Source organism: Capricornis sumatraensis, chromosome 3 (genome assembly GCF_032405125.1).
Source record: "Capricornis sumatraensis isolate serow.1 chromosome 3, serow.2, whole genome shotgun sequence".
Taxonomy (NCBI): domain Eukaryota; kingdom Metazoa; phylum Chordata; class Mammalia; order Artiodactyla; family Bovidae; genus Capricornis; species Capricornis sumatraensis.
Window position 1 is genome coordinate 40833902 of NC_091071.1, and position 26278 is coordinate 40860179.

Here is a 26278-nt window from a genome sequence, read left to right on the forward strand (position 1 = left end):
GCTGGAGTCGCCATCCGCCTGTCTTTTAAATGGAAATTTGAAAAGGTTTTCGTAGGAGCTAGTTATTGAAGTAATCCCAAGACTCCTGCCCCCTTGGCATTCTGGGGTTTGGGTTAAGCGCGGTGGGTTAGCAGAGCCCTGAACCGGGCTCCGCCTTAGCGTATGGTATGAGAAATACCGCAGGTACACTACTTCAGTTTAGTCGCTCTGTCGTGTCCGACTCTGCGACCCCATGGACAGCTTCACCAACTCCCGGAGTTTGCTCAGACTCATGTGCATCGAGTCGGTGATGCCATCCAACCATCTCATCCTCTGTCGTCCCCTTCTCCTCCTGGTAGTAAATCGGGCGATTTCGGAGCCGTTCGAATATTGATTGAGCACGTTCTCTGTTCTAGGCACTTAGGAGACACCAGAGAAGATACCGTGCTAGTGAGGTGAAGGCTGGGCAGAGGAAGGGCCCGGTTATTCTGGGCCCTTGTTAAGTGGTTAGTGACCTGGAAAGAATGTAGCAGGGTGAGGATGGAGTGCAGGGGGCGCAGCTTTAAACTGGGCGATGAAGGAGGCTTCCTTGTAGAGGTGAACCGCGAGCAAAGCCCAAGGTTGGTGAAGCAGGGAGCCCTCTGATTATCTGGGGGTACAGTGCTTCAGACTGAGGAACAGGCAGTGCAGAAGCCTGGCATTTAGAAACAAGCCGGTGTGGCTGCAGGGAGTGAGTAGGAAGGAGAATATAAGGAAGAAACAAGATAAGGAGGGATCCTCGGGAATCACTGTGAGCAGTTGGCTTGTACTTTGACTTCAGGGGTTTGAGCTGTTTGTGCTACTGGCTGCAAAGCCAGGAAACAGATTGGAAGAAGCTAACTGGGAATGAGGACTGGGAAAGGATGGTCAGGGAAAACCTCTGCAGAAGAGACAATCGAGTGAGAAAAAATCAGGCAGAGAGCCGAGGGGAAAAGTCAGTGTGAGGAACTGGTGGGAAAGAACTTGGAGAGGTCCATGGGAAAAGCTAAGGTGCCTATTTCCCCTGCTGCTGCTGCTGCTGCTGCTGCTGCTAAGTCGCTTCAGTCGTGTCCGACTCTGTGCGACCCCACAGATGGCAGCCCACCAGGCTCCCCCATCCCTGGGATTCTCCAGGCAAGAACACTGGAGTGGGTTGCCATTTCCTTCTCCAATGCATGAAAGTGAAAAGTGAAAGGGAAGTTGCTCAGTCGTGTCCGACTTTGCGACCCCATGGACTGCAGCCTACCAGGCTCCTCCATTCATGGGATTTTCCAGGCAAGAGTACTGGAGTGGGTTGCCGTTGCCTTCTCCGTATTTCCCCTGAGAGGAGTAGTTCCTGGAGGAGGCGAGGTGAGGTCAGCAAGCACAGAGGTAGTGAGGCGGCCAGGCCTGGGCTCTGCATTTATTTACCGTCTATTTACAAGGTAGCTTGGCCCTGGGGCCCCCACACCTCAACCCCAACGCTGCCTTCTGGGATGGCCTCAGCCTCTTGCAGGGCACCCATAAGCAGGGGGTCATCTTCCTCCAGGAAGTCCGCCAGCTGCCGGCGGATGATGCCGGTGGTCCGGTGCATTTTGCGCATGTGCCGCAGCAGGCAGAGCACCAAGGTCCGGCTGCGCTGCTGGCGCTGGCACCAGGCTTCTCGCAGCTCCCGGTAGCAGTTGTGGTTTGCCCACTCGGCTGGGCCCAGGGTGGCCCCGCAGCCCAGGGAGCAGCGATGATGGGCACCATGCTGGCAGTTCTGCCTGTGCTCGGCCAGGGCCCCACGAGGCACCCGCGACATGCAGCCTTCATTGGGGCAGACCGTCAGCTCGAAGGGGCATGAGTCCTGGTGTCCCTCGCGGTGGGCCAGGGGGCACGTCACCTGGCAGCCAGCTTCGGCGTTCCTGCACTGGGGGTGGAGGAGAGCATCGTGTGAGCCAGACCAGGTTGGGGACAGCGCCAGCCACCCCCAAGAATCCCCCATCCATGAGGTTTCACTGACCAGGAAACACTGAACTGGCAGCCTACCAAGCTCTTAGGCTACCAATGATGTGGTGGAGAGAGGGAAACTGTAGCAAATGCTTGAAGGTAGGAAAAGTCTAGATCTCAGAGGAGTGGGGACAGGAGGTTTAGAGAACAGGGAGTTACATCGTTGGCTTGGTGTAGTGGGTGGTATGTACGCCAGGCTTTTTTTCTTCTTTTTTCCTTGGAATTGAACCCAGGATATAGCAGTGAATGATCACACCATCGTGGTTATCTGAGTCATGAAGATCTTTTTTGTATAGTTTTTTTGTATTCTTGCCACCTCTTCTTAATAGCTTCTGCTTCTGTTAGGTCCATACCATTTCTGTCCTTTATTGAGCCCATCTTTGCATGAAATGTTCCCTTGGTATCTCTGATTTTCTTGAAGAGATCGCTAGTCTTTCCCATTCTATTGTTTTCCTCTATTTCTTTGCCTTGATCACTGAAGAAGGCTTTCTTATCTCTCCTTGCTATTCTTTGGAACTCTGCATACAAATGTGTGTATCTTTCCTTTTCTCCTTTGCCTTTAGCTTCTTTTCTTTTCTCAGCTATTTGTAAGATAGCCACGATGATGTGATCACTCCCCTAGAGCCAGACATCCTGGAATGCAAAGTCAAGTGGGGCCTTAGGAAGCATCACTGTGAACAAAGCTAGTGGAGGTGATGGAATTCCAGTTGAGGTATTTCAAATCCTAAAAGATGATGCTGTTAAAGTGCTGCACTCAATATGTCAGCAAATTTGGAAAACTCAGCAGTGGCCACAGGACAGGAAATGGTCAGTTTTTATTCCAATCTCAAAGAAAGGCAATGCCAAAGAATGCTCAAACTACCGGACCATTGCACTCATCTCACACGCTAGTAAAGTAATGCTCAAAATTCTGAAAGCCAGGCTTTAACAGTACATGAACTGTGAACCTCCAGATGTTCAAGCTGGATTTAGAAAAGGAAGAGGAACCAGAGATCAAATTGCCAACATCCATTGGATCATCGAAAAAGCAAGAGTTCCAGGAAAACATCTGCTTTATTGACTATGCCAAAGCCTTTGACTGTGTGGATCACAACAAACTGTGGAAAATTCTTCAAGAGATGGGAATACCAGACCACCTGACCTGCCTCCTGAGAAATGTGTATGCACATCAAGAAGCAACAGTTAGAACTGGACATGAAACAACAGACTTTTCCAAATTGGGAAAGGAGTACGTCAAGGCTGTATATTGTCACCCTGCTTACTTAACTGCTATGCAGAATACCAGGCTGGATGAAGCACAAGCTGGAATCAAGATTGTCAGGAGAAATATCAGTAACCTCAGATATGCAGATGACAGCACACTTATGGGAGAAAGTGAAGAGCCTCTTATTGAAAGTGAAAGAAGAGAGTGAAAAAATTGGCTTAAAACTCAACATTCAGAAAACTAAGATCATGGCATTCAGTCCCATCACTTCATGGCAAATAGACGGGGAAACAATGGAAACAGTGAGAGCCTTTATTTTCTTGAGCTCCAAAATCACTGCAGATGGTGACTGCAGCCATGAAATTAAAAGACGCTTGCTCCTTGGAAGAAAAGCTATGACCAACCGAGACAGCATATTAAAAAGCAGAGACATTACTTTGCCAGCAAAGGTCCGTCTAGTCATGTGTGGATGTGAGAGTTGGACTATAAAGAAAGCTGACTGCCAAAGAATTGATGCTTTTGAACTGTGCTGTTGGAGAAGACTCTTGAGAGCCCCTTGGACTGCAAGGAGATCCAGTCAATCATAAAGGAAATCAGTCCTGAATATTCATTGGAAGGACTGATGCTGAAGTTGAAACTCCAATACTTTGGCCACCTGATGCAAAGAACTGACTCATGAAAAGACCCTGATGCTGGGAAAGACTGAGGTGGGAGAAGGGGACAACAGAGGATGAGATGGTTGGATAGTGTCACGGACTTAATGGACATGAGTTTGAGTAAACTCCGGGAGTTGGTGATGGAGAGGGAGCCCTGGTGTGCTGCAGTCCATGGGGTCACAGGGTTGGACATGACTGAGTGACTGAACTGAACTGATGGCAGTGAAAGTGTGAAATCCTAACCACTAGACCAAAAAGGCACTCCCCAGCCAAGGTTGTTTGTTTATTTTTGTAATCTCAATTTCCCTATCTATAAAACTATGAGGCTGGAGAACAATGGCACCACAGCAGGCTCTCCATCCTTTATAATCCCCATTTTACAGCTGGGGCTCTTGGAGCCCAGAAAAGTTAGGTAACTTGCCCAAAACCACACATCAAGTATGTTGTAGAGAAGTGACTCACATTCAGCCAGTTTTGATAACCCTAAGAGGAGCAGTGTATTGGTGGAATAGAAACCCTCAGTTCTGAGAATGGGGTTCTTTTCAACCCCTCTGCTGGCTTTGCCCCAACCCATGCACAGGAGAGGAGGGTAGGGTGATGGGAGGGGGTGTCCTGAATTACCCTGACTTCCAAGCGGCCAATGATCTTCTGGAGTTTATTCACATGGACCATCTTTCTCTGTCTCACCTCTTTCCTGCAGCATGGACAGGTCTTTTGTCTAGGAGACATGAGTGGGGGTGATGGTTGGTCGTGGAGGTGGCAGCAACATGCCTCCCCTGGCGGCCCTTCCTTCTCTCTAGCTGGAAGAGGCATAAGAGGGCTTTATAGGGAGCACTCAGCTCTGAGGCCGGGGTGCAGATTCCACAGGGCCCCAGCTCCTATATTAGCGTCCCAGGAGATTTGGCGGCTGAACCTAATGGCCACCATGACCCAGTTCTTGGCTGACTTTCCTCTCTGATCTGGGTCCTAGGAATGGCCCCGCAGCCCTGCCCTTGCCCCCAAGCCTCTTGGGTGCCCAGTAGCACCTGGCTAGCCACCGGAGGATGCATTTCTTGCAGAAGATGTGGCTGCACGGCAACCTCACCGGCCTCTTGAAAACTCCATGGCAGACGGAACACAGCAAGTTGCAATCGGGAGGGCTGGTGAAGAGGTTGAGATCATACCCGCCACTCTGCAAAGGCCAGGCCTACATCAGGGCCTGGCTGGGACCAGGATCTGACTCCCCACTCCACATGCCCGGAAAGGGACTCCAGGAAGCTTTGGGTGGGAGGTGGGCCACATAAGAACCCCAAGTGGAGGGTTGGGTCAGCACCCAGTGTGAGGGGGCCCAAGATCCCCCACTTCTACCAGACCCAGCTGTAGAATCTGGCCGTGGCCCTTGAGTTAGACCTAGGCCAGAGGTCTCTGGAAGGTTTCCTTGTCCCATTTTGGGCCCTGTACCCCGTTGTGCAGATCATCTCAGTGAGGAGTGGGGTCCAGCTTGGGCAGGTCTCTGAAATTAGGCACAAATCTAAGAGCTCACCATGATCTGTGTCTGGACAGCAGCTCCACTGAAGCTGGGGCTCAGGAGTCACCATTTCATAGCAGGAGCAGGCCTGACATCACAGGAGCATTGTCTAGCTCGGGCCAATCACAGCCCTGGCCCAGGGTACCTACCACCTGGCTCTGCTCCCACCTTAAGAGCCTCAGGGGTAGGGCAGCTCATAGCCAGGACAGGTCTCTGGAACCCCTGACTTCAGGGTGGCTGACAGCTGACCTTCAAACAGCACTAAGGCTGGAACCAAGCTTCCAGGGGATACTTCCTCACAGCTGAGGTGCAGGGTTTGTTTCTCCTTCATGTGTTGCCGCCCTGGTGACTTAGGTCCCCTAGAGTTCTGGGGGCTTTAGACATTGACCCATCACCAGGCCTCTTGGGATCAGACCGTTATTTCCAGGGTACAGACCAGGGATGAGGACCTGATTTCTGTGGTACTAAAGCAGCGGCCTAGGATGTGGAGAGCCTCCCAGAGCCTGTTCTGACCACCTGGGTATGCCTATGAGGAAAGGCATGGATGGGTAAACCAATTCCAACTTGGGAAACTACCATATTCTCATATAGGAGGCACAGAAGAGAACTGGTTTCCATGCCACTGGCTGTTTGCCCAGGCTTAAATCGCTCAGTCGTGTCCAACTCTTTGAGACCCCATCGACTGTAGCCCGCCAGGCTCCCCTGTCCATGGGATTCTCCAGTCAAGAATACTTGAGTGGGTAGACATTTCCTTCTCCAGAGGATCCTCCTGACTCAGGGATCAAAGCCGGGTCTCCTGCATTGCAGGTGGGTTCTTTACCATCTGAGCCATCAAGCAAGGCAGAGTGTAGAGTTCATCAAATCCTAGAAGATTTTGGAGGGTAGGACCTTAGGAGTCGCCTGCCAACCTTCAAGACCGGGTTCTGTCCCTGTGTGGCATTCAAAGAGCCGAGATGGCTCGAAGAGAGGTGTCTCACAAAGGTATCTCCACTGCACACCTCGGGCCGAGCAGCCACAGATACGATTTGCAGTCTGATAACGGGGGGACCAAGAACACACACACACACACATACATACACACACACACGGATGAATTAAATCAACAGCTTTACTGAAAGATAAAAGGAAAGCCCCCCTACCCGCCCCTCGACGGTCTTGGCGGCGTTGGCCTCAGGTTCTGAGTATCCAGCTGTTCTGCGGGTAGAAGACGAGGTTAGATACCAGAATCCGACACACGCGAGAGGCTGCAACCGAGCCCGGAGGGGCGGCGCGTGTCGGGGCCTGGGTTTCACATCCCCACATGGAGAAGCGGGCAGTGAGCTAAGGCCTCCGGTGGCTCTGGGCGCCGAATCTCACCTGCGGCCGTGGTCAAAGCCGAAGGTGATTTTCAACCGACGCCGATCTCCCAAACCGCCCGCCCCAACAGCTTCGCGAACAGCAGGAAGCCAGCGGAACCACGGTAACAAACCTACCTGCAGACGGAAAAGAAGAAGTAGCGCCGGCGCTAGCCCTTATATGGGTCGGGCAAGTTCCGGGGCCGCAGGCACGCATGTGCACACAGAGCTCGGTGGAGGCGGGGCCCCACGCAGCCAATCACAGGCTTTTTAATATACTCTTGGCGCAGCGCCATTGGGGCGGGGCAACTGAGATCTCGCGACCCTTGGCGCCTTATAAAGACACCGTCGCGCGCTGTTTCTCTCTTCTTCTTCGTGAAAACACGTGAGTGGTTTTGTTCGTGGCTGTCGCAGATGGGCCTGGGCCGCCATCGGACGGGGCCCGGGATGCTGCGCTCGCGCTCCGTTGTGGAGCCCGGCCTGGGCGCCCGAGGCGGCTGTACATGCCAGGGCTGCGCTCACCGACTGGTTCTTGTTTCTTTTTTTAGCAAATGGCGGATGACGCCGGTGCTGCGGGAGGGCCCGGAGGCCCCGGAGGCCCCGGGGGCCCCGGAATGGGAGGCCGCGGTGGCTTCCGCGGAGGCTTCGGTAGTGGCGTCCGGGGACGGGGTCGCGGCCGGGGTCGCGGCCGGGGCAGAGGCCGTGGAGCTCGCGGAGGCAAGGCCGAGGACAAGGAGGTAGGTCTGAGCTGCGCGCGTGAGGCGGGCCCTTAGGCAGCACCGGGGAGGAGGCCCTGGTCACCTGCGCCTTTTTCTCTCGTAGTGGCTCCCCGTTACCAAGCTGGGCCGCTTGGTCAAGGACATGAAGATCAAGTCTCTGGAGGAGATTTACCTTTTCTCTCTGCCCATCAAGGTAAACACGGGTCCTCATCTTGGATGGGGCCGTGGTCTGCAGTCGAGGGGGAACTCTTGTTGGCCAAACGTTTAGAGGTTCTAGACTTCACTTTCCCTGGTGGCCCAGACGGTAAAGAAAACATCTTGAGTACAGGAGACCCGGGTTTGATCCCTTTGTTGGGAAGATCCCCTGGAGAAGGAAATGGCTACTCATTATTTCTTGGAAAACTCCATGAGCAGGGGAGCCTGGCGGTTTACAGTCCATGAGGTCCTAAAAACTCCAACACAAGCAACTAACACTTAGAACTCCCCTTCAGGTGTTTATTCTTTTTTTTTTGTAATGAGTTTGTTTGTTGCAGGAGTCTGAGATTATTGACTTTTTCCTGGGAGCATCCCTCAAGGATGAGGTTTTGAAGATTATGCCTGTGCAAAAGCAGACCCGTGCTGGCCAGCGGACTAGGTTCAAGGTATCCCAATCATCATACCTTCCTGGGCAGTTTCTGTCAAGCGTCTTCGTGAGACTCTCTCAGCTCTGCGTGGTTGCACTTGTTGTCACACGTGTGACTTTCGTCAAGGGGAGAGAGAGGAAGGATCTCCTCGGGATCTCAGATTGGCCTCCTGGTGGCCAGTCTTGCCTTGAGGGGCGCAACAGACCCTGTGTGGTGGGTGGTTAGTGATGCTGTGGCAGCCCCTGGCCCCCCACCCATGTCAGTCTTTCTGCAGGCGTTTGTTGCTATTGGGGATTACAACGGACATGTCGGTCTGGGTGTCAAGTGCTCCAAGGAAGTAGCCACTGCCATCCGTGGGGCCATTATCCTGGCCAAGCTGTCCATCGTCCCCGTGCGAAGAGGCTACTGGGGGAACAAGATCGGCAAGCCCCACACGGTTCCTTGCAAGGTAGGCTGGATGCTCATGCACAGTAGGGCTTGCGGTGGTGTAGACTCCTGCCTGTCTTGTCCCCTGACGTCTCTACCCCTCCCCAGGTGACTGGCCGCTGCGGCTCTGTGCTGGTGCGCCTCATCCCTGCCCCCAGAGGCACCGGCATCGTCTCCGCCCCTGTGCCCAAGAAGCTGCTGATGATGGCCGGCATCGACGACTGCTACACTTCTGCCAGGGGCTGCACCGCCACCCTGGGAAACTTTGGTAGGTGGCCCGCAAGCCAACTCCAGCTTCTCTCAGCTCCGCTTAACCATATTCTGTATGTGGTTGGCGTATTTTGGAGAGAGAGAGTAAGGCCCTCCTAATGCACGACAGACTGGCCCACAGTGGCTTGTTTGTTCCTAGGAGTGCAACAGCCTCTATCTCTATCTGGGGGTTCATCTCGAGTGAATTCACCAACCTTCTCCGGTTTTCCCTTTTTCAGCCAAGGCCACTTTTGATGCCATTTCCAAGACCTACAGTTACCTCACCCCTGACCTCTGGAAAGAGACGGTATTCACCAAGTCTCCATATCAGGTACCGCCCGCCCCTACCCTGTTGAAGAGCAGAGGAGTACTCTGTCTAGCTGCACAACTAAAAGTGTCTTGTTTTTCTAGGAATTCACTGACCATCTTGTGAAGACCCACACCAGAGTCTCCGTGCAGAGGACGCAGGCCCCAGCTGTAGCCACCACATAATTTTATAAAGGGAATAAAAAAGTGAATGAGACCAGTTTATAGTTGCGTCTTGTCACATTTTTTTGGTTGTACTATGTGGCTTGTGGGATCCTTCCCAACCAGGGCTTGACCCCAAGCCCACTGCAGTGGTGGCTGAATTTGGATGGGAAGTAGGACCAGTGAGATGAAAAGTGTGTCTGGGAGCCGAAAGTAACAGCACAGGCACAGGCTCTATTACTCTTTATTTTAGCAACAGTGACAAACAAAGGTGACACAGCTGCCTCAGGCAGCAGCAGCCTCTTTGGCGGCTTTTCTCTCTGCCAGCATCCTCTGCTTCTGCTTTGCCAGGCACTTCCTGGCAGAATAATGGGCTCCCAAGTCATGGTCTGGGAAAGAGATAGGGAGGGGAGTTATGGGTCACTCCTGTCACGAGGGGAACTTGCCTTTTCTCTGTGCAGGGAGGCAGGTCACTGAGCTGACAAGACAGAAAAACCCTAAAGTGTTTAGCAGAGCCAATGTGGAGACTGGAAGTAGGGTTGGGAAGGCAGGCAGGTGGGAGAGGCAGGACGGCCTGGGGGCCGCTGAAGGGGAGGGCTCACTCACAGCGGTCCTGGTAGGCCTTGACCACCTGGGTGAACTGCTGCAGCTCCTTGGCACAGTTCTGCCTGTGGCTCTCACCTTCCCTCTGCTGACAGGCCTTCAGCCTTTCCTGGATAATGTTGACGATTTCTTGATCAACTTTGCTGAAAGGAAAACAAGGAAGACGGTCTAGAAGGACTCCTTTCCCTGTACTGAGAGAAAGTAAAATGAAGGCAGGGCTTGGGAGCCCTGTGGTCTGGCCTCTCCACCCATAGCTTCCCAAGGCCATGATGGCCCCCAGCAGGGTACATTCATTGTGCAGGGCTCTCACTAAACAAGCCCAAGGGGGGAGACTTACTAATCTCTTTTCCACTGCATTTCTGCTTCAAACATGCACAAGACGTCCTTCTCCTGGCACTCTGTGATGTCTGGCACGCGGCGGAACTCACGGTGGTAGTAGTAATATTTGTTCTTGGCATGCTGCCGCTCAATAAACTCTGCAAAGAGAAAAGCCCAGACCCGAAAAGGTTACTGGTTTGGACAGGTCACAGTCTGAAGGGGCTCTTAGCTTTGTATTCTCGTTAAGCCGTGGAAGTGGCAGGTTTCCCAAATGTTCCCAGTTTTACAAAGACTGGCAACTGGACTCCCAAAGAGGTGTGGGAGGGCTGGCACCCAGTCCTGGAAAGGACTGGGCTACAAGTGGACGTCTGCAGTTTATGGAGAGGTCTATAAGGCAGGCACCATCCTTATCTCACCCTGTCCCCACAACAACCCTGTATACGGCAGGGCCTTTTCATTTTCAGAGAAGACATCCAGGCTCTGAGATGGCAGGATTCAGAGCCCAGGATTCAGAGTCTGTGCTCTGTAAGCCCCCACCTGCTAGTCCCTCCTGCTGGCCCACCTCCCCAGAGCACGGGGACTCCACTGTGGAGGCAAAGAGGCCCTGACAGGGAGCCATCAGCAGGACTCTAGTCCCAGTTCTGCCACCACTGACCTTCGGTCTCAACTTCCCCATGCGTAAATGAACAAGCTGGACCTAGTGAGAGAGATCTCACCTATCTAGACAGAGAAAACACTTCCTGAAAAACTGCTACTCCTGTTTATTCCAGACCTTGGCGGGGGCAGGCATCTAGTTCCTCCACCAAAAAGGAGCCACCAGAGCATGCTATGCACCCCAAATGTTTCGCTGTTGAAGGAACGGATTAACTGCACGGACGCATCGCCTGGCGCCAGTGATTAAGGGCACAGTGCTCTGGGTGCTGCACCCCACAGAGCTGGGTGACCAAACAATGCCTTTAAAAAACATTCACCTGGTTTGGACCAGAGATGGCGGCATTTGGGTAGCTCACGGAAGGCAAGTTACAGTACACCTCGGTGGGAGGGCCATTTTGTAGGCCTGCGAAGGGGCACCAGAACACCTCTGCACCTCAACAGCCCTCCGGGACCGCCTGCAAAATGCGGTGCATTTTGCGGGATGTGCAAAATTAGGGATGCCCAGCGCGCTGGGAGAGCGGGATCTAACAAGCCTCTCGGAACGCAGATGACTTCGGTCCGCAAACAGCCCCTTATATGTGAGAAGCCTGAGCCCAGGGGTGCGTGGACCGCTCCCCAGGGGGCAGGGGCCGTACGGGGCGGGGGTAGACGGGGGGCGTCCTGGGAGGCGAGGAGGCCTGGGGTGCGGCGGGGTCCACGCTGAGTGACCGGGGCGGGGGCGGGGGGCCCGGCGGGGCTAATACCTCTCACGAGGGTCACCGGCCGGTCCACGAGGAGGTCAAAGGCTTTCGTAAGGCAGGTGATAGGGTTGGGCAGCGAGGTCTGAGGCGAGGGCGCCGGCGTGCGGCGCGGGGGCTCCGGGTACACGTCCTTGTCCCAGCTGTCCGGCATGGCTGCGGCGCGCGGCGGGCTCAGTCCTCAGACGCGCTGCCCGGCCTCCACCCACGTCCTGCGGCCTAGCTCGCCCACACAGAGGACACCCGAGCGCGGCCGCGCTTGCGCAGGACGGCCGGCGCCCGCGGGGCATCATGGGACTTGTAGTTTGTCCGGACTGCCCAAGTGTGGCCTCGGGACGATTACGGGTTCTCCGGAGACGCTTCGCGGCCGGCGCGAGCGCCCCCGCGTGGGATTGCAGCGCTATCGCATACGCGAGGAGTGCCTGCCGTGCGCTGGGCGTTGCTATCAGCGGTGAAGGAAACAGAGGATCCCTAGTTTAATTCTGGGAGCAGAGAGACACTTTAATAAGTCTAAGTTAAAAAAAAAAAAGTAGTCTAAGTAAGAATTAAGGAAACCACTCATTTCAGATGCACGTGCCAAGTGCAGCAGGGAGCAGGATGGTGAACACACCAGGATGGCGAACTCAGTTCCAGAAGAGTGAAGTCAACAAATAAAGCAAACTACCAAACATCCTACTCTACCAGGAAGCCTTCCTGGGTTGTCCGTTCCCTACAGCCCTCTCTGGGCCCCACTGTCTCTGCCAGGGCCTCTCATGGACTGGCTGATGCTGGTGAGCTTGCAGGACGCCTGGGGGAACAGGATGCTGCCTGGGGCAGCACAGGGTGTAGGGTTTGCCCCATCTACCCCCACCTCCACCCCCACTAGTGGCTCCTCCCCTGGATACAGGGCACTCTCTTCTGGTTCTGAGGGTTCCATCCTGGCCCTGAGCACACTGTTGTCCCCTTGAGGCCAGCTTCACTGACCAGGGCCTTGCTGGCTACCCTCTGTGATCTCCATACATGGTACAGCCACTGGCTAGCACCAGGGAGGATGGGTGCTGGTCACTTCCTGCCCACAGGCTGGGGTAAGCCATTAACTCTATGGACACACAGAATCCAGACTCACAGCATCCTTAGATCTTCAAATCATGAACTCATAGTACTGTCAGAGTCAGCAAATCATAACACTGGACTGCAATGTCGGACTGAACCAGGGGACCCAACGGCGGTGGGCCAGAGGCATCACCATGACAGGAATGAGAGAAAGCAGAGTTCACTACTTCATTAAGGGAAAGAGCCCAGATGATGGCTTTCTGCTGCCACCCTGCCACAGTCAGACTTGGAGATCATGCAGCAGAAAGAAAAAGACAAACTAGAAGGGGGAACCCAAGAAGCTTCATGGCTCTATGTCCAAGCCTCTGACCCTTGACCTGTGTGTCTGCAGCCCCTAGCACGTGCTCCCTGGTGCAGCACAAGGGTGTGTGCCCTTGGCCCTGAATCTGCAGCATGTCCCTTCTCTGCCTTCTTTCAGAGAGTCCCTCTCCCTGGGTCACTTCTGGGCTGAGGGGGTTACCACTGCCCAGTGATTTTTTTAAATCACAGCCCAAAGGATTAAAAGTAGCTTTATCATTAAAAAACAATGACAAAAATGAAGAATTGTAACATTTCATTAGCACAGAATTTTAGCACCCAGTGATGCAAAGTCTACAAACCATGCAGAGATATCTCAGGCCTATAAGAAATCTGATTCTGGGACTTCCCTGGTGGACCAGTGGCTAAGACTCTGTACTCCCAATGCAGGGGGCCGGGTTCGATCCCTGCTTGGGTAACTAGTTTCCCCATGCTGCAACTAAAGATTCTGCATGCCACAATGAAGACTGACAATCCTACACACAGCAACTAAGAGCCAGTGCAGTCAAACGAATCAACAAATATGAAAAAATCTCTTGCTCTAAAGTTAAAAGGCTTTATAGCCATAGACTTTCTGAATAAAAAAAAAAATAGGAGATTTCAATCTCCTTTTCATTCAAAACTTAGCTTCAAAATGTAAGTTAAAAAAAGTAAGAGTTCTTGGCTCACAGCTACTAGAGTCCAGCGGCCTTGACATTGAATCACACTCTGGTGATCTCTGGGCACTCATCCAGCCCTCGCCGTCTCCCCCCAGTTTGCCCAGCTCAGGCTCAGAGCCCTCAGGACAGGACAGGAATCCACTCAGCTTCAAGGCCAACAAACTGGATGAAGACTCTCTTAATGGCAGCTGCCAGAGGAAAGCCCCTCAATCTGGGCCCCTCAGCCCTCTACCAAGCCAACTTGTTCCTGTCCTGGAGGGTCCCGCGAGGCAGAAGACAAGGTGTGTGACCATCACAGGACCCTTGGGGAAGGAGTGCCAGCCCTGGCTCCAGGTGTCCCCCTGGCTGCCCCAGCTGCCCCCCTTCGCCCAGCCCCAGGCCAGGCCCGCTCTTGGCACCAGAACCCTCACCCGCCATGGGAAATGACAGAGCTCCCCTGCCAGGGGCTAAATCTGGGATCTGGCCACTGTGCATCCTGGCCCTGCCACTCTACCTCCAGCGCCTGCTGGGAATGTCCCTTCCCTTCCTGACCTGAAGGACCAGCCACCATGGTCAGTGGGCTGTGGGTTGGAGTGGGGGTGGATAGAGGCCTCCTGGGGAGGGGCAGGTGGGCTCGTGGGGTCTCTCCCAGCAGAGAACGTCCTTGGGCCTGTGGAGGGGTCAGTGAGTAGGGGGACAGTGGGATGCCTGGGCTCAGGCCTCTGGGACGGGCAAGGTGGGGGGACAGATGACAGTGGCCCCTGCCTCTGTGCCCTGGCCACAGCGAGGATCTGCTGGGCCCAGCAGGGCAGGACCACTGAGGCGGGGAGCCTTTGGGGGCTTTGTCCCCAAGACACTGCCCTCGGTGAAGCCTCCCTCCTTTCTCGTGGACGATGCAGGCCCGGAGGACCACTGGGCACAGCCGGGGGTCTGCGGCTCACTTCCGGTCTGGACTGTGGGACCGTCTAGCTGCCCCTTCTGGGGAGACCCCAGCTCTGACCTACCTCCCCTCCTGCCCCCAGTCCCACCGGAAGTTCTCTGCCCCCCGGCATGGACATCTGGGCTTCCTGCCACACAAGAGGAGCCGCCGGCACCGGGGCAAGGTGAAGACGTGGCCTCGTGACGACCCCAGCCAGCCCGTGCACCTCACGGCCTTCCTGGGCTACAAGGCGGGCATGACGCACACTCTGCGGGAGGTGCACCGGCCTGGCCTCAGTGAGTGCTGCGAGGGGCCCTGCCGGGGGCGGGGGCCGGGCAGAGCACCCCGGACCTCCGGGAGATCTGGAGGCCCTTCTGATCCCAGGAGCCACAGCTGGGCTCACGGAGGGGGAACAGCCCCAGAAAGGGTCAGACGCTGACCGCTGGCCACGCCCCCAGAACCCATCTGTCATCGCCCCTGGTTCACAGATGAGGCAATGGAGAAGTTATGAGCTGGGATTCAGGGCAGGCGCGGCAGGATACCTTTGGTCTTGAGATTATCGTAGATTCACGTGTGGTTTTAAGAAGAATGCCACATACCCTGAAGGTTTCCCCAATGGAACCATCTCCTGTAACCATGGTACTATGTCACAGCCAGAGAGTGACATGCAGGATTCTCCTGAGTAAGATGTGTGTTTATGTAGTTCTGTGCGGTTCTGTCACATGTAAATGCACGTACCCACCACCCTGAGACACTTCATTCCCACCAGAGTCCGTCCTGGTGACGTTTTTACAGCCACAGCTGCTACCCCCAACCTCCTGGTGACCCTCATCTGCTCTTCATCTCTTCTGTTGTATATATAGATTTTGCCTCAGCACAAGGCTGGTAGGATCTTAGCTCCCTGTGCATGCTTAGTTGCTTCAGTCGTGTCCAAATCTTTATGAACTGTAGCCCACCAGGGTCCCCCATCCGTGGGCAAGAATACTGGGGTTGCCATGCCCTCCTCCAGGGGATCTTCCTGACCCAAGGAAACGCGTCTCTTACATCTCCTTCATTAGCAGATGGCTTCTTGACCACTAGGGCTACCTGGGAAGCCCCCCTGACCAGGGATTGAACTGAAGAAAGTTCAGAGTCCTAACCCCTGGACCGCCAGGGAAGTCCTCTAATATATGTTTTAAACATACACTTCTTTGGATCAGCCTCAGTAACACCATCTATAAAACTGGGGGTCTGGACCAGTTGTAAGTTTCTCCTAGAGCTGTCTGTACTCCACTGTAGGAGGCCAGCCCAACCCTCTGGGGGAAACTGCCCAGGCTGTGGCTCTCCTGGCCCTCTCCCGGGCAGCCTCGTGGGGAAACCGAGGCAGGAGCAGGTCAGGCCTTGCCTGAGATCTGAGTCAGAGCTAGTGTGGACACCTATGGTGGGGTCTTGCCCGGCAGTGACTCCACGCACAGGGCAGAGCGCGGAGAAGGGCAGGGAGTGGGGAGGCTGAGGGCTTGGGGCCTGGGGCCCTGTGCACGGGGCCTCTGTCCGTAGCAGCCCTGGGGCTGTGGTGCTCCATGCTCTCGCAGGCAGGTGGGACTGTGGTCGGCTCCTCCACCCTTCTCCTCCCCATGGGGACACGGAGGCCCCCCCTCCATGTCTTCTCCATCTCTGGGTTTCACCCAGAAATTTCCAAGCGGGAGGAGGTGGAGGCAGTGACAATTGTGGAGACGCCGCCCCTGGTGGTGGTGGGTGTGGTGGGCTACGTGGCCACCCCGCGGGGCTTGCGGAGCTTCAAGACCATCTTCGCAGAGCATCTCAGTGACGAGTGTCGCCGCCGCTTCTACAAGGACTGGTGAGGATCATTCCTGCAGAGTGGGTGGGTGCGGGGAGGGGTGTCGCAGTGAGCAGAAGGCAGGGAAGGGGGTGTGTGTGTGGTGCCTTCACTCCAGGAGAAGACAAGGACTAGGGGCTGGAGAGGAAGCTGTTAGCAGAAAAAAAGAAAGTAAACATTCTCCACCTCAAGGTGATGCATGTCAGAGCTGGTTCTGAGCTTCCTAGCAGCCAGGGTGAAAAGGGAAATGACAACTGACAAGCTCATCAGAAAGAAAGGCATCTTTAGGTCTCAAATCTTCCCTGGCATTAAGTCTTGAAAGGGAAGGCCCCCTCCCTGCCTGAGGACCCTCACAGACCCTCCTTCCATATAGATGTAGAGGCACCGTAGTCTCCATGGGAGGTGAGGATCCTGGGCCCCAGTGTCAGAGCAGGCTGTTTGACCACAGGCAAGCTGATGGACCTCACCCCACCCTCTGCCATACACACACACACACACCACAGACACCATCACATGGGAACAGGACAGGTCCCCGCGTCGTGGGGCCATCAGGATGAGATGAGCAGCGCGTGTCAAGTGCTCAGCACAGAAAGAGGCTGGCAAACGCCATCTGGCCTATGTTTGCTGTTGCAGCTGTGATCAGCTTGCTCCTCACCCAGGGGCTCTGATCTCTGTGAACCTCAGTTTCTTCGTCTGTAGGATGGGGATACTGATGTCCATCTTCCAGTGTCCTGTGGCGGGTTAGGAATGATGGGGCTTGGGGCCTGGCCAGTCCCGGCTGTTCACTTTAGAAGTGGGCTCAGCAGCCGTGGCCAGGTGGGCATGTGGCCGCAGGCCGGCTGGCACGTCCCATCCCGGGGCTCCTGCACGGCTGCTTACTCTCAGCTCCAGGAGGCAGGGAGGGTACCCACTTTACGGAGGAGGAAACTGAGGCCTCGAGGGTGGGACCTCTGTGCTTAAAGAGGGCGAACGGAACTAGCCCAGGGACCCCAGGGGCCCAGCAGTGCCTCCCCTGGAAAGGGGAGGAGGGCGGAGGGGGACATCTAGCCTGTGCTTGGTGCGCTGTGGGCAGTGGAGGCCACCACGCTCGCCCCACTGAGCACCTTGTGCGCATGGCTCAGGCACAAGAGCAAGAAAAAAGCCTTCACCAAGACCTGTAAGCGGTGGCGTGATGCCGATGGCAAGAAGCAGCTGCAGAAGGACTTTGCTGCCATGAAGAAGTACTGCAAGGTCATCCGGGTCATCGTCCACACCCAGGTCAGCCCCCACCCTCTGGTCCACACTGGCTAGTCAGTCCAGCCCCCAGGCCTCCCCTCCCCCAGCCGGGCTTCCGGGAGCCCTGACAAATGTCAGCCTAAAAATACCATGAGCCCTGGGCACAGGCCCAGGGTGCTGGCTGACCAGTTGCGCAGGCCGCTGGCAGTCGGGCTGGTGTGATGGGCGTCTGTGCATTCTGCAGGCTGCAGGACACCGGCCACACCAGCGTCAACCAAGGCCCCGGAGGCCCCGGGTCTCCTGCCCTGCGGCAGTGTGGGAGGCTGGGGCCTCCCTCTGGGCACGTGTGCGTGAACCCCATCTATAAGTAGGGTCCAGGTAACCAACAGCTTCCGCCTTATTCTGGAACATTCATGGAAGCCTTCCAGGCCCGTGGCGGTGGCCCTCGCCACCTGCCTCAGTTACTCTCACACTTGCAGTTCCCGGTTATGTGTGTCATTGGTTAACCTGTCTCCGTGCATGGACATGAACTTCACAGGTTGTAACTTCCTTTCACTGCTGCGCCCCCAGCAGGTCGTCCATTAGTGCTGGTTGAGCCCTATGCTGTGACCTAACCCAGCCCTGCTTCCGCCGGGGAGGTCCCCACAGGCTGTGCCTCAAGGGGCACAGAGAGGTTTAAAAGCACGTGTCTGACCACATCACCCCCCACACTTGGAATAAATCCCCAGCTAATCCCCGTGAGACCTGCCTGCTCACCTCTCCCCATCCTGAACCTTCCTCCTTGTTCACCATGATCCAGACACACTGGCCCTGTTTCTGTCCCCCTCCCCCCAAACCAGGATCTTCCCTGCCACAGGGCCTTTGCATATGTGGTTCCCTCTGCCCTAGAAGCTCTCAGATCTTCACCTAGTGGATCCTTCTTGTTTCTGATGTCATCTCCTCAGACGGGGCCTCCTTGACCACCCTCACATGCGATGACTGTCTTCTCCACCCTCTATTCCATCACAACACATAAGCCTCTCCAAGAGTTTTCTTGGCTTCTGTTCCCCAGTTGGTTGGTGGCTCTGTGGGGGCCAGGACCCTGTCTGCCTCATGGCAAGCTGTGTCCCCAGTCCCTCACACAGAATGGGGCATGCAGCCACACCAGAGCACAGGATCACCTGCTGAATGAATGTGTGCATAGAGGCCTGCCAGGGGACACCAGCCAGCCATGCCATGTCTACAGGTGGGGGGGTCGGTGTGACTTTCTGGGAACCAACTGGCCGTGTTGCATCTGCCAGATGAAGCTGCTGCCCTTCCGGCAGAAGAAGGCCCACATCATGGAGGTCCAACTGAACGGCGGCACAGTGGCTGAGAAGGTGGCCTGGGCACAGGCCCGGCTGGAGAAGCAGGTGCCCGTCCACAGCGTGTTCAGCCAGAACGAGGTCATCGACATTATTGCTGTCACCAAGGGCAGGGGCGTCAAAGGTAGGGCTGCGTTGGGGTGGTGGCTCCAGGAAGGCTGCCTGGAGGGGGTGGGGACCAAACTGGCCTCTAAGCCACCAGCCCCTCCCGCCTGCAGGCGTCACAAGCCGCTGGCATACAAAGAAGCTGCCGCGGAAGACCCATAAGGGGCTGCGCAAGGTGGCCTGCATTGGTGCCTGGCACCCTGCCCGCGTGGGCTGCTCCATTGCCCGGGCTGGGCAGAAGGGCTACCATCACCGCACGGAGCTCAACAAGAAGGTGTGCACGCAGGTCTGGTGGGGGGATGTCCATGACCACACCCCGGGGACCCAGACACCTGCCTGGCTCCTGAGGCTCTGAAATGCCTCCTCCAGCGCCTGGGTCTCCGCCCGTGTTCTCATGGGCGTGGACATCTTGCTGACCCCAGAAGCCACCTGCTGTCCCCCACGTGCCCTGTCCTCCTGGCAGATCTACCGCATTGGCCAGGGGCTGCACACAGAGGACGGGAAGGTGGTTAAGAACAATGCCTCCACCAGCTACGATGTGACTGACAAATCCATCACGCCGCTGGTGAGAGTGGGCGGCCAAATTGGCTGAGGGGTCTGGTGTGTGTGTCTGGGGCAGGCTTCGGGGGCACCACTCTCCCCAAGAACTCAGGCACCAGCAAGCCGCCACCAGGTTGGACCAAACCTCTGCCGTTTCCTGCATCCTCAGAGTCTCCACTGCAGACAGCATGTCCTCCAGCTGCTGTCCCAGCATTCGGGGTGCAGCAGCTCCGACTCTGCCCTTGGAGCCAGGCTGCCTGGGCTTACACCCCAGCTGCGGGATGTGGCAGCTGTGGGGCTGGGAGCAGTGACATCACCCCCCACCCCTAGCCTCAGTTTCCCCCTCTGTAAAATACAGAGTTTTAAATAAGACAGTCGCAGGACAGACCTAGGGTCTGGCTCAGAGACTGTCCTGATGTGGTCTAGAGTATCACCCCAGGCCAGTTCCCCTAGTTTCCTCAGCCGCCCCTAAACCCAGAGCCTCTTTTCTGGACCTACGTTCCCTCAGGGCGGCTTCCCACACTACGGGGAAGTCAACAACGACTTCGTCATGCTGAAGGGGTGCATTGCGGGCACCAAGAAGCGGGTCATCACATTGAGGAAGGTCAGTGCCAGGTGGTGAGCGGGGAGTGGGAGCCCCATGGGCTGTGGAGTGGGTTGGGGGCAGGGGGCTGGCCTGCCCAGTCCTCCAGCCTGCTCCAGGAGGGCAGGGTGGGGAAAACAAAAAGGGAGGGGTTCTAACAGAAGGTGGGTGAGTGAGACCCTGATGTGTGGACTGGGGGTGACAGGAGGGGCTGAGTGGGGACCTCCCGCCTTGTTGTTTTCCCTCTCCCACGGGCCCCAGTCCCTCCTGGTGCACCACAGCCGCCAGGCCCTGGAGAACATCGAGCTCAAGTTCATTGACACCACCTCCAAGTTTGGCCATGGCCGCTTCCAGACAGCCCAAGAGAAGAGGGCCTTCATGGTGAGCCCATCCGCCTTGCTCTCTGGGGCTCAGACCCCACATCCTATCTGCCTCAGGGTGGGCATCTGGGGCACGCATGCCCCTGCACTCATCCACAGAAGGGGCTTTCAGGGGTCTAGTCCTGGGCACGTGGTCTTGCCGGAAAGGAAGCAGGGGAGGGACCGGCGGGAGGGGGCGCGGGGCTGGCTCCGAGAACCCAGGCGGCTGGTGAGACCCTGTGACTTAACCCTCCTCCTGTCCCTCGCCCCCCAGGGTCCCCAGAAGAAGCATCTGGAGAAGGAAAAGCCGGAGACCTCGGGAGACTTATAGGCAGGATGGGACGGAGGGGGCCTGGAAGAAGCGCGGCGCAACCCCCGCTGGTGCCCTAGTCTAATAAAAGCCAGAAGCAGTTCTTCCGCGGTGTCTCAGAGTTGGGGGGCACGGAAAGGCTGGTCAACAGCCGGTACTCCAGGGCTTAGAGCCGGGAAGGAAAGAGAGCTGACATGTCTCCCGGTTCTCTGCAGCCGCCGCCAGGTGGCGGACGCGGTCGGCTGCGCGCCCTGCGGCTCGGGGCGGGGCCTCGGGAACCTCCGAGCAAAGGTCCTGGCTGGTGGGCGGGGCCAGCTGGAAGATGGAGGGGGCGTTTCCTCGGAAGGGCCCTCCCGGAGGCGGAAGTGGAAGCGCTAGCCCCGGGGAGGGATTGGACCACGGAAAGGGGCGGGGCAGTGGGAGGCGGACCCTGCGAGGGGTGGGGGGCGGGGGGGGGGTCTCTCATCCCCGGACGTGATTGGCTGCCTGGGGGAGCTGGGCCTCCGGGCGCCTGGGCCGGGTAGGGATCAGAGAGGGACTGGTTCTCGCTGGGCGGGCACAAGCGGCGGGTCCTGAGTCTGTCCTCGGATCCGTCGGAGGCGTCGGTGTGCGGTCGTCCCTCCGGCGCCATGTCGTTCTGCAGCTTCTTCGGGGGCGAGATTTTCCAGAACCACTTTGAGCCGGGTACGATCTGTAACTTCTGGGAGGACAGCGGGCCGGGCCGTCGCTGCCCTCCGGGTGGCGGTGGAGCCCCAGGAACGCGGGACGAGTGTGGCCGCGCGGGGAGGAGCGCATGCGGGGCAAAGGCTATATGGAGGAGGGAGAAGTCTGGGGGGCCTGGAGAGAAGGGGTACCCCAGGAGAGGGAGACACTGGAGAGAGCGCAGGCCTTGAGTGCGAGCGTGGCCCTTTCCGGGGAAATCTGTGCGGTCATGGTAAGCGCGGGTGGCGACGCCTTTCGGGGTATCCGGGTCAGGATCGGGACTTTAGAGGGACGCGCTGGAAGGTCCTGTCCAGGAGCAGCTCCTGTGACTGGCTCCCTTTCCTTGGGGCATCGCCCGGTTATGACCCCAGCCCTTTCTCCTCCGCAGCTCCCCAGACCTGCGGGGTGAGCTGGAAAGCACAGAATGTCCTGTTGGGATCCAAATGTAACTGCCTGGGTGCCTCCGCCGCCTTCTCAGGGGGCCCAGGGTTGGGTAACCAGGCCAGGCTCCCAATGGCCAGTCAAGTTTGACTGGACAGCCTGGGCCAGCTAGGAGGGGTGAAAGGTGGGGGGTGAGTGGTTGGTTGGGGCATAGCCACCCTCAGCCCTGGCCCCAGGCTTTGAGAGATCAGGTGAATCACATTCTGGGCTGTGCTGCCTGGTCATAGACTAATTTGGTAAAAATGTGTCCACAGGCAAGACTAGAGCTACAACCTACCCCTGGGCAGGGTTTCTTGGATGTCAACTCTCTAGGGGGCTGGGCTGTGACACCTGGCATCTCTGTGAGCCAGCTGCGACATTAGGACCCTCTGGTTGTGGGACTTGGGGTTGTCCTCCAGCTACTCAGCCACACTAGAAACCTCACTTCCACAGCACCTCCTGGTTCCTCTTTTCTTCCTCAAGTTACTGGTAAATGCTGAGTTGTCATGGACTCCAGGGTAGACTGTCTCTAGGCCGGGCAAGGGGCAAAAGGTGACTCAGTACCCCTTGAGGGACCCCCAAGCAGTTTCCTGTTCTGCAAATCAATTTTGCAACCTTTCCTCTCCCCTCCTCAAGGTGATCTTTTGGGGATAGTTTAAAACCCATTTTTCTCCCTGCCCCTCGATCTTCCTGGGCCCTCTGCCTGGACCGGAAGTGTTTTTATTGGGATCTTTCTTTTCCTGCTTGGAGAGCAGGCCGGTGGCTGGGCATCCAGCTCAAGGCTTCTTTGGGCAGAGGGTCAGCCATGTGGGAAGGGAGGTGGGCTAGTGGTGGTGGGGCCTGTTTGTGTGTTTGAGGGGCAGAGCTGTGTCCTCATCAGACTGCCTGGGTTCCTTCCTGACTGCACACCCTGTAGCTGAATGTTTTGTATGCCTGTACCTCAGCTTCCTCATCTGTAAAATGGGAACATTTGCGTCACAGGGTTGTTAAGAAGAGCCAGTGAGATAAGTGTGAAAAGTGACTCTTCTGGTCTCTGGCACAGGCTCAGAACCATTCAACATGAACTCCATGCTGTGTCTCCCCCACAGAGTCGATTTCCAGGCCTGTGGGTAGTGGGTGGGTGCGTGGGGAGGATGTGCAGCCCACCTAGTAACCCGGGTCCTGCTGTCCTCTCCTGGGGTCTCACCCAGGATTTGGGAGCTCACCCCCGAGGCACTGGACCCAGCATCTCTGCTCTTGCCTCCCTTCCACCCCAGGTATCTACGTGTGTGCCAAGTGTGGCTATGAGCTCTTCTCCAGCCGCTCCAAGTACGCACACTCGTCCCCGTGGCCGACGTTCACTGAGACCATCCATGCTGACAGTGTGGCCAAGCGGCCAGAGCACAATCGGCCTGGAGCCATAAAGGTGGGTGGTAGCAGCAGGGAGGCAGGGGAGGGGTGTTGGCCAGGGGGACCCGGAACCGGCCCCTGCTTCCTGCTGCTCCCCCTCAGCAGCAGGGGCCTAGCGTCTGTCTATTCCAGGCCTCTCGCCTCAGCCTGGGGAGCTGCCACCCCAAACTATTGGGAGACCCTGTGGGCTTGGTGAGGACAGGGAAATGACGGCTTTCCAGGGAGGCTGTGAGATGAGGCCTACAGCAGTTACCTTGGGGAATGGGCGTGAGGACCCCCGGTGTGGGGGCCATGGCTGTAGCTGTTTTCATGGCTGCCTTGTCTCCCCAGGTATCCTGTGGCAGGTGTGGCAACGGGCTGGGCCATGAGTTCCTGAACGATGGCCCCAAGCGCGGACAGTCCCGCTTCTGAATTTTCAGCAGCTCCTTGAAGTTCATCCCTAAAGGTGCGCTTGCTTCCTGGCACCTGGGCACAGGCCTGTGTACACTTTAGAGGGCCAAGGTTACCCTGTTCTTGTTCATTTATGGTGACAGAGGGTGGGGGCACCAAAGCACACTGCCTAGGTTCTGCCCAGGGCCACTGGAGGGTGGCTGCGGGGCAGGGACAAAAGACAGCTGTCCTGCCTCCCACGCCGGTTGATCACGTGCAAGGCAGCACAGAGGCTGAGAACCAGGGCTGTGTGGCTGCAGGCTTGCTTGTCGGCCTGTCTGAGCCGCCTCCTCTTTTATGTAGTGGGCGTGATAGCAGAGTCTTCACAGGCCTGTTGAGACTGGCTGCCCTAAAGTGCGCTGGGTCCTGGCATGTAGTAGGAGCTAGCAAATGTGTCCTTGTGTTGGCACTACTCATCACTGGTAGACATTTAGGGGCCATTTTTCATTTGTGTGCATTTTATCTGAGCTCCCTGGTGGCTCAGACAGTAAAGAATCCTCCTGCAATGCAGGAGACCTGGATTTGATCCCTGGGTTAGGTCTGGAGAAGGAAATGGCAACCCACTCCAGTACTCTTGCCTGGGGAATCCTATGGACAGAAGAGCCTGGTGGGCTACAGTCCATGGGGTCACAGTCAGACATGACTGAGCAACTAACAATATCTGAGCCCAGCCTCCTTTCTGGCCCTCTGCTCTCTGCCTCCCCAGCCGCCCTCTGAACTTCTCTGCACTCTTTGTAGCTCAATTGCCTCTCCTTGTTTGCTGCCCACAGGACTGTGGCCAGCCCCTAACTCAGTTTTTGTTTTTTAAATATTTATTTCTTTGGCTGCTCTGGGTCCCAGTTGCGACATACAAGCTGTTACTTGTAGCGTGTGGGTTCCAGTTCCCCAATCAGGGATCGAGCCCCTATCCCCTGCAGCGGGAGCACAGGGTCTTAACCTCTGGACCACCAGGGAAGTCCTCCTAGTCTCAGTTTTATTCTCTGGAAAATGGGGTTGCTAATAGCACCTGCTTGTTCCCTCACTGTGGTGGTTAAATGGAGGTGTCCGTAAGGGCCGGCATGTGATGAAGGTTTGATAATACCTTGTCCTTCTGTAGTTATTTGTCCTCCAGGACGTGTAGAAGAAGGATAGACTCTTGGTTATCCCGCAGTCTCAGCGGATGAACCGGGCACACAGATGCCCCCAGGCTAGGGGTCTGGGTCCTCCTGGCCTCCCTGAGCTGCAGGCTGGAGACACTGGGATGGCCCAGGGAGTAGTGTCAGACCTGTTAACAGCGACTTGTTTTTCTCTCTCCTTCCTCATTTCTTTTAGGCGAAGAAACCTCCGCCTCCCAGGGACAGTAGGCAGGCTGCCCATACCCAGATCAGGTGGACACCGTCTGATGCCACCCACCTCAGTTGTGGAGCTGCAGACATTCACAGCAGGGGTGTCTGGGTTGGGAGAAGGGGTAGCTGAAACCTCAGGAAGACTCCCGAGCCCTTGGCTCTGAACAGGCTCTTGCTGGGAAGAGAAGAAGGCTCACACTCGGCTGCCAGGACGGGCCCTGCTGTTGGCTCACACGGGGTCTCGGGGTGTGGACTCCAGGCCTGGTCTATCTTTGGATGATGCTGCAAGCCCCACCTTCCTTTCCTCTCAGCCCACTGCCCCCTCGCTGCCTCTCTGGACTCAACCCATGGGGCCCAGCCCTGAGATGGCTCCGCCCTCACCAAAGCTCTTGCCTACCTTCTCCAGGCTGTGCCAGGAGATAGGATGCAGACACGGGTGGCCCTGCCAACTGCCCCAGCCCGGTCACTCTATGATTCTCTCTGGCTAAACCCTTGCAGGCGACCAGAGTGGTGATGACCTGTGACCCGCTGGAGGAGCAGGCAGAGGGGATGGACTTTGACCTCGGTTACAGGAGGAGAAATCCCGAACCCGGTTGCATCATCTGTGCAGATGCAGCTTGCCTCACTCGGCCTTAGGAAAGCAGCTATTGCTTCATCACCTTGACAGTGTGAGGCCGGGGACCCCGAGCTCACAGCCTCTCATCAACCCCTCCTGGTAGACAGTGAACAAACCTCACTGCATGTGCTCTGAGGCGCCTGCCATCGGCGGGGAGGAGGGGTAGGGTGAAGCCCCTTCCACCTTGAATCCTCTCTAGAGTAATCAGGAGGAGACCAGTAAACAAATGGAACCCAGGCTTGCTGTCTTTATTAACAACATCAGGAATTATAGGATAGCTGCTGTCATTGAACTGGAAGTCTGGAATGCATGGGAGTCACTGGATCCCAGGGCAGCAGGGCCAATGGTGGCTCACCGTGCCAGTCAACAGAGTCAAAGCAGCTGTCAGAATAATCTGACTCGCACAGAATTACAGAGTCGGCCAGTTGGGCAGGGTGCTTTTCAAAGTGAAGTAGATTGGAAGTCTGATCTCGATTGATCTGTATGAGCAGAGATCTAACTTGAATCATAAAGATGATTTCCTCCTTGCCATTTCCTCCTCCAGGGGATCTTCCTGACCCAGGGCTTGAACCTGCATCTCATATGTCTTGCATTAGCAGGTGGGTTCTTTACCACTAGTGCCACCCGGGGTGCCCTGTATGAGCAGAAGTCTAACTTGAATCATAAAGACAGACACTAGACTCCTCTGTCAATTCACAGGCTTGAGCCAGTTTG

At 56.4% G+C, this 26278-nt stretch overlaps 5 protein-coding genes and 3 non-coding genes across 8 annotated transcripts; 5 read left to right on the forward strand and 3 right to left on the reverse strand.

The window, feature by feature from the left end:
- Positions 1-387: 387 nt before the first annotated feature.
- On the reverse strand, positions 388-6965 carry RNF151 (ring finger protein 151). Its single transcript, XM_068968422.1, has 6 exons — positions 6845-6965; positions 6475-6686; positions 4854-4999; positions 4450-4546; positions 1408-1888; positions 388-398 (listed from the first exon to the last, which is right to left on the reverse strand). The coding sequence occupies exons 1-5, from the start codon at positions 6963-6965 to the stop codon at positions 1415-1417; spliced, it is 1050 nt and encodes a 349-aa protein (XP_068824523.1). The 3' UTR covers positions 388-398; positions 1408-1414.
- Positions 6605-6731, reverse strand: LOC138077337 (small nucleolar RNA ACA64). The gene has a single exon (XR_011144782.1). It is a non-coding gene; the product is annotated as a small nucleolar RNA ACA64 (small nucleolar RNA).
- A 234-nt stretch (positions 6966-7199) lies between the features above and the next one.
- On the forward strand, positions 7200-9216 carry RPS2 (ribosomal protein S2). Its single transcript, XM_068967765.1, has 7 exons — positions 7200-7406; positions 7492-7581; positions 7922-8029; positions 8286-8459; positions 8546-8705; positions 8926-9017; positions 9098-9216. Exons 1-7 carry the CDS (start codon positions 7221-7223, stop codon positions 9176-9178), a joined length of 891 nt encoding a protein of 296 aa, XP_068823866.1. The 5' UTR covers positions 7200-7220; the 3' UTR covers positions 9179-9216.
- LOC138077301 (small nucleolar RNA SNORA64/SNORA10 family) lies at positions 8083-8216 on the forward strand. The gene has a single exon (XR_011144749.1). It is a non-coding gene; the product is annotated as a small nucleolar RNA SNORA64/SNORA10 family (small nucleolar RNA).
- Positions 8732-8859, forward strand: LOC138077302 (small nucleolar RNA SNORA64/SNORA10 family). The gene has a single exon (XR_011144750.1). It is a non-coding gene; the product is annotated as a small nucleolar RNA SNORA64/SNORA10 family (small nucleolar RNA).
- A 185-nt stretch (positions 9217-9401) lies between the features above and the next one.
- Positions 9402-11699, reverse strand: NDUFB10 (NADH:ubiquinone oxidoreductase subunit B10). The gene is made up of 4 exons (XM_068969239.1): positions 11473-11699; positions 10095-10233; positions 9761-9900; positions 9402-9543 (listed from the first exon to the last, which is right to left on the reverse strand). The coding sequence occupies exons 1-4, from the start codon at positions 11618-11620 to the stop codon at positions 9440-9442; spliced, it is 531 nt and encodes a 176-aa protein (XP_068825340.1). The 5' UTR covers positions 11621-11699; the 3' UTR covers positions 9402-9439.
- Positions 11700-14386: 2687 nt separating this feature from the next.
- RPL3L (ribosomal protein L3 like) lies at positions 14387-20704 on the forward strand. The gene is made up of 9 exons (XM_068968423.1): positions 14387-14708; positions 16081-16249; positions 17350-17485; positions 18724-18910; positions 19005-19165; positions 19355-19456; positions 19940-20035; positions 20276-20395; positions 20648-20704. The coding sequence occupies exons 1-9, from the start codon at positions 14387-14389 to the stop codon at positions 20702-20704; spliced, it is 1350 nt and encodes a 449-aa protein (XP_068824524.1).
- Positions 20705-21230: 526 nt separating this feature from the next.
- On the forward strand, positions 21231-25786 carry MSRB1 (methionine sulfoxide reductase B1). The gene is made up of 4 exons (XM_068968461.1): positions 21231-21367; positions 23062-23210; positions 23525-23639; positions 24935-25786. Exons 1-4 carry the CDS (start codon positions 21313-21315, stop codon positions 24964-24966), a joined length of 351 nt encoding a protein of 116 aa, XP_068824562.1. The 5' UTR covers positions 21231-21312; the 3' UTR covers positions 24967-25786.
- Positions 25787-26278: the final 492 nt, after the last annotated feature.

Bases quoted from the DNA above. Each gene is read 5' to 3' on its own strand.
- RNF151 (XM_068968422.1), bottom strand. From the start codon at position 6,965: ATGGCGCTGCGCCAAGAGTATATTAAAAAGCCTGTGATTGGCTGCGTG. The intron at 4,547-4,853 runs GTGCTACTGGGC...CATGTCTCCTAG, and splicing joins ATCCTCCGGTGGCTAGCCAG to ACAAAAGACCTGTCCATGCT. The intron at 1,889-4,449 runs GTAATTCAGGAC...CTCCACCCCCAG, and splicing joins TTGGCCGCTTGGAAGTCAGG to TGCAGGAACGCCGAAGCTGG.
- RPS2 (XM_068967765.1), top strand. From the start codon at position 7,221: ATGGCGGATGACGCCGGTGCTGCGGGAGGGCCCGGAGGCCCCGGAGGC. The intron at 7,582-7,921 runs GTAAACACGGGT...TGTTTGTTGCAG, and splicing joins TTTTCTCTCTGCCCATCAAG to GAGTCTGAGATTATTGACTT. The intron at 8,030-8,285 runs GTATCCCAATCA...GTCTTTCTGCAG, and splicing joins GCCAGCGGACTAGGTTCAAG to GCGTTTGTTGCTATTGGGGA.
- NDUFB10 (XM_068969239.1), bottom strand. From the start codon at position 11,620: ATGCCGGACAGCTGGGACAAGGACGTGTACCCGGAGCCCCCGCGCCGC. The intron at 10,234-11,472 runs GTATTAGCCCCG...TTCTCTTTGCAG, and splicing joins GCCGGTGACCCTCGTGAGAG to AGTTTATTGAGCGGCAGCAT. The intron at 9,901-10,094 runs GTAAGTCTCCCC...TTTTCCTTTCAG, and splicing joins ATGCAGTGGAAAAGAGATTA to CAAAGTTGATCAAGAAATCG.
- RPL3L (XM_068968423.1), top strand. From the start codon at position 14,387: ATGCAGGCCCGGAGGACCACTGGGCACAGCCGGGGGTCTGCGGCTCAC. The intron at 14,709-16,080 runs GTGAGTGCTGCG...GGTTTCACCCAG, and splicing joins GGTGCACCGGCCTGGCCTCA to AAATTTCCAAGCGGGAGGAG. The intron at 20,036-20,275 runs GTCAGTGCCAGG...CACGGGCCCCAG, and splicing joins GGGTCATCACATTGAGGAAG to TCCCTCCTGGTGCACCACAG.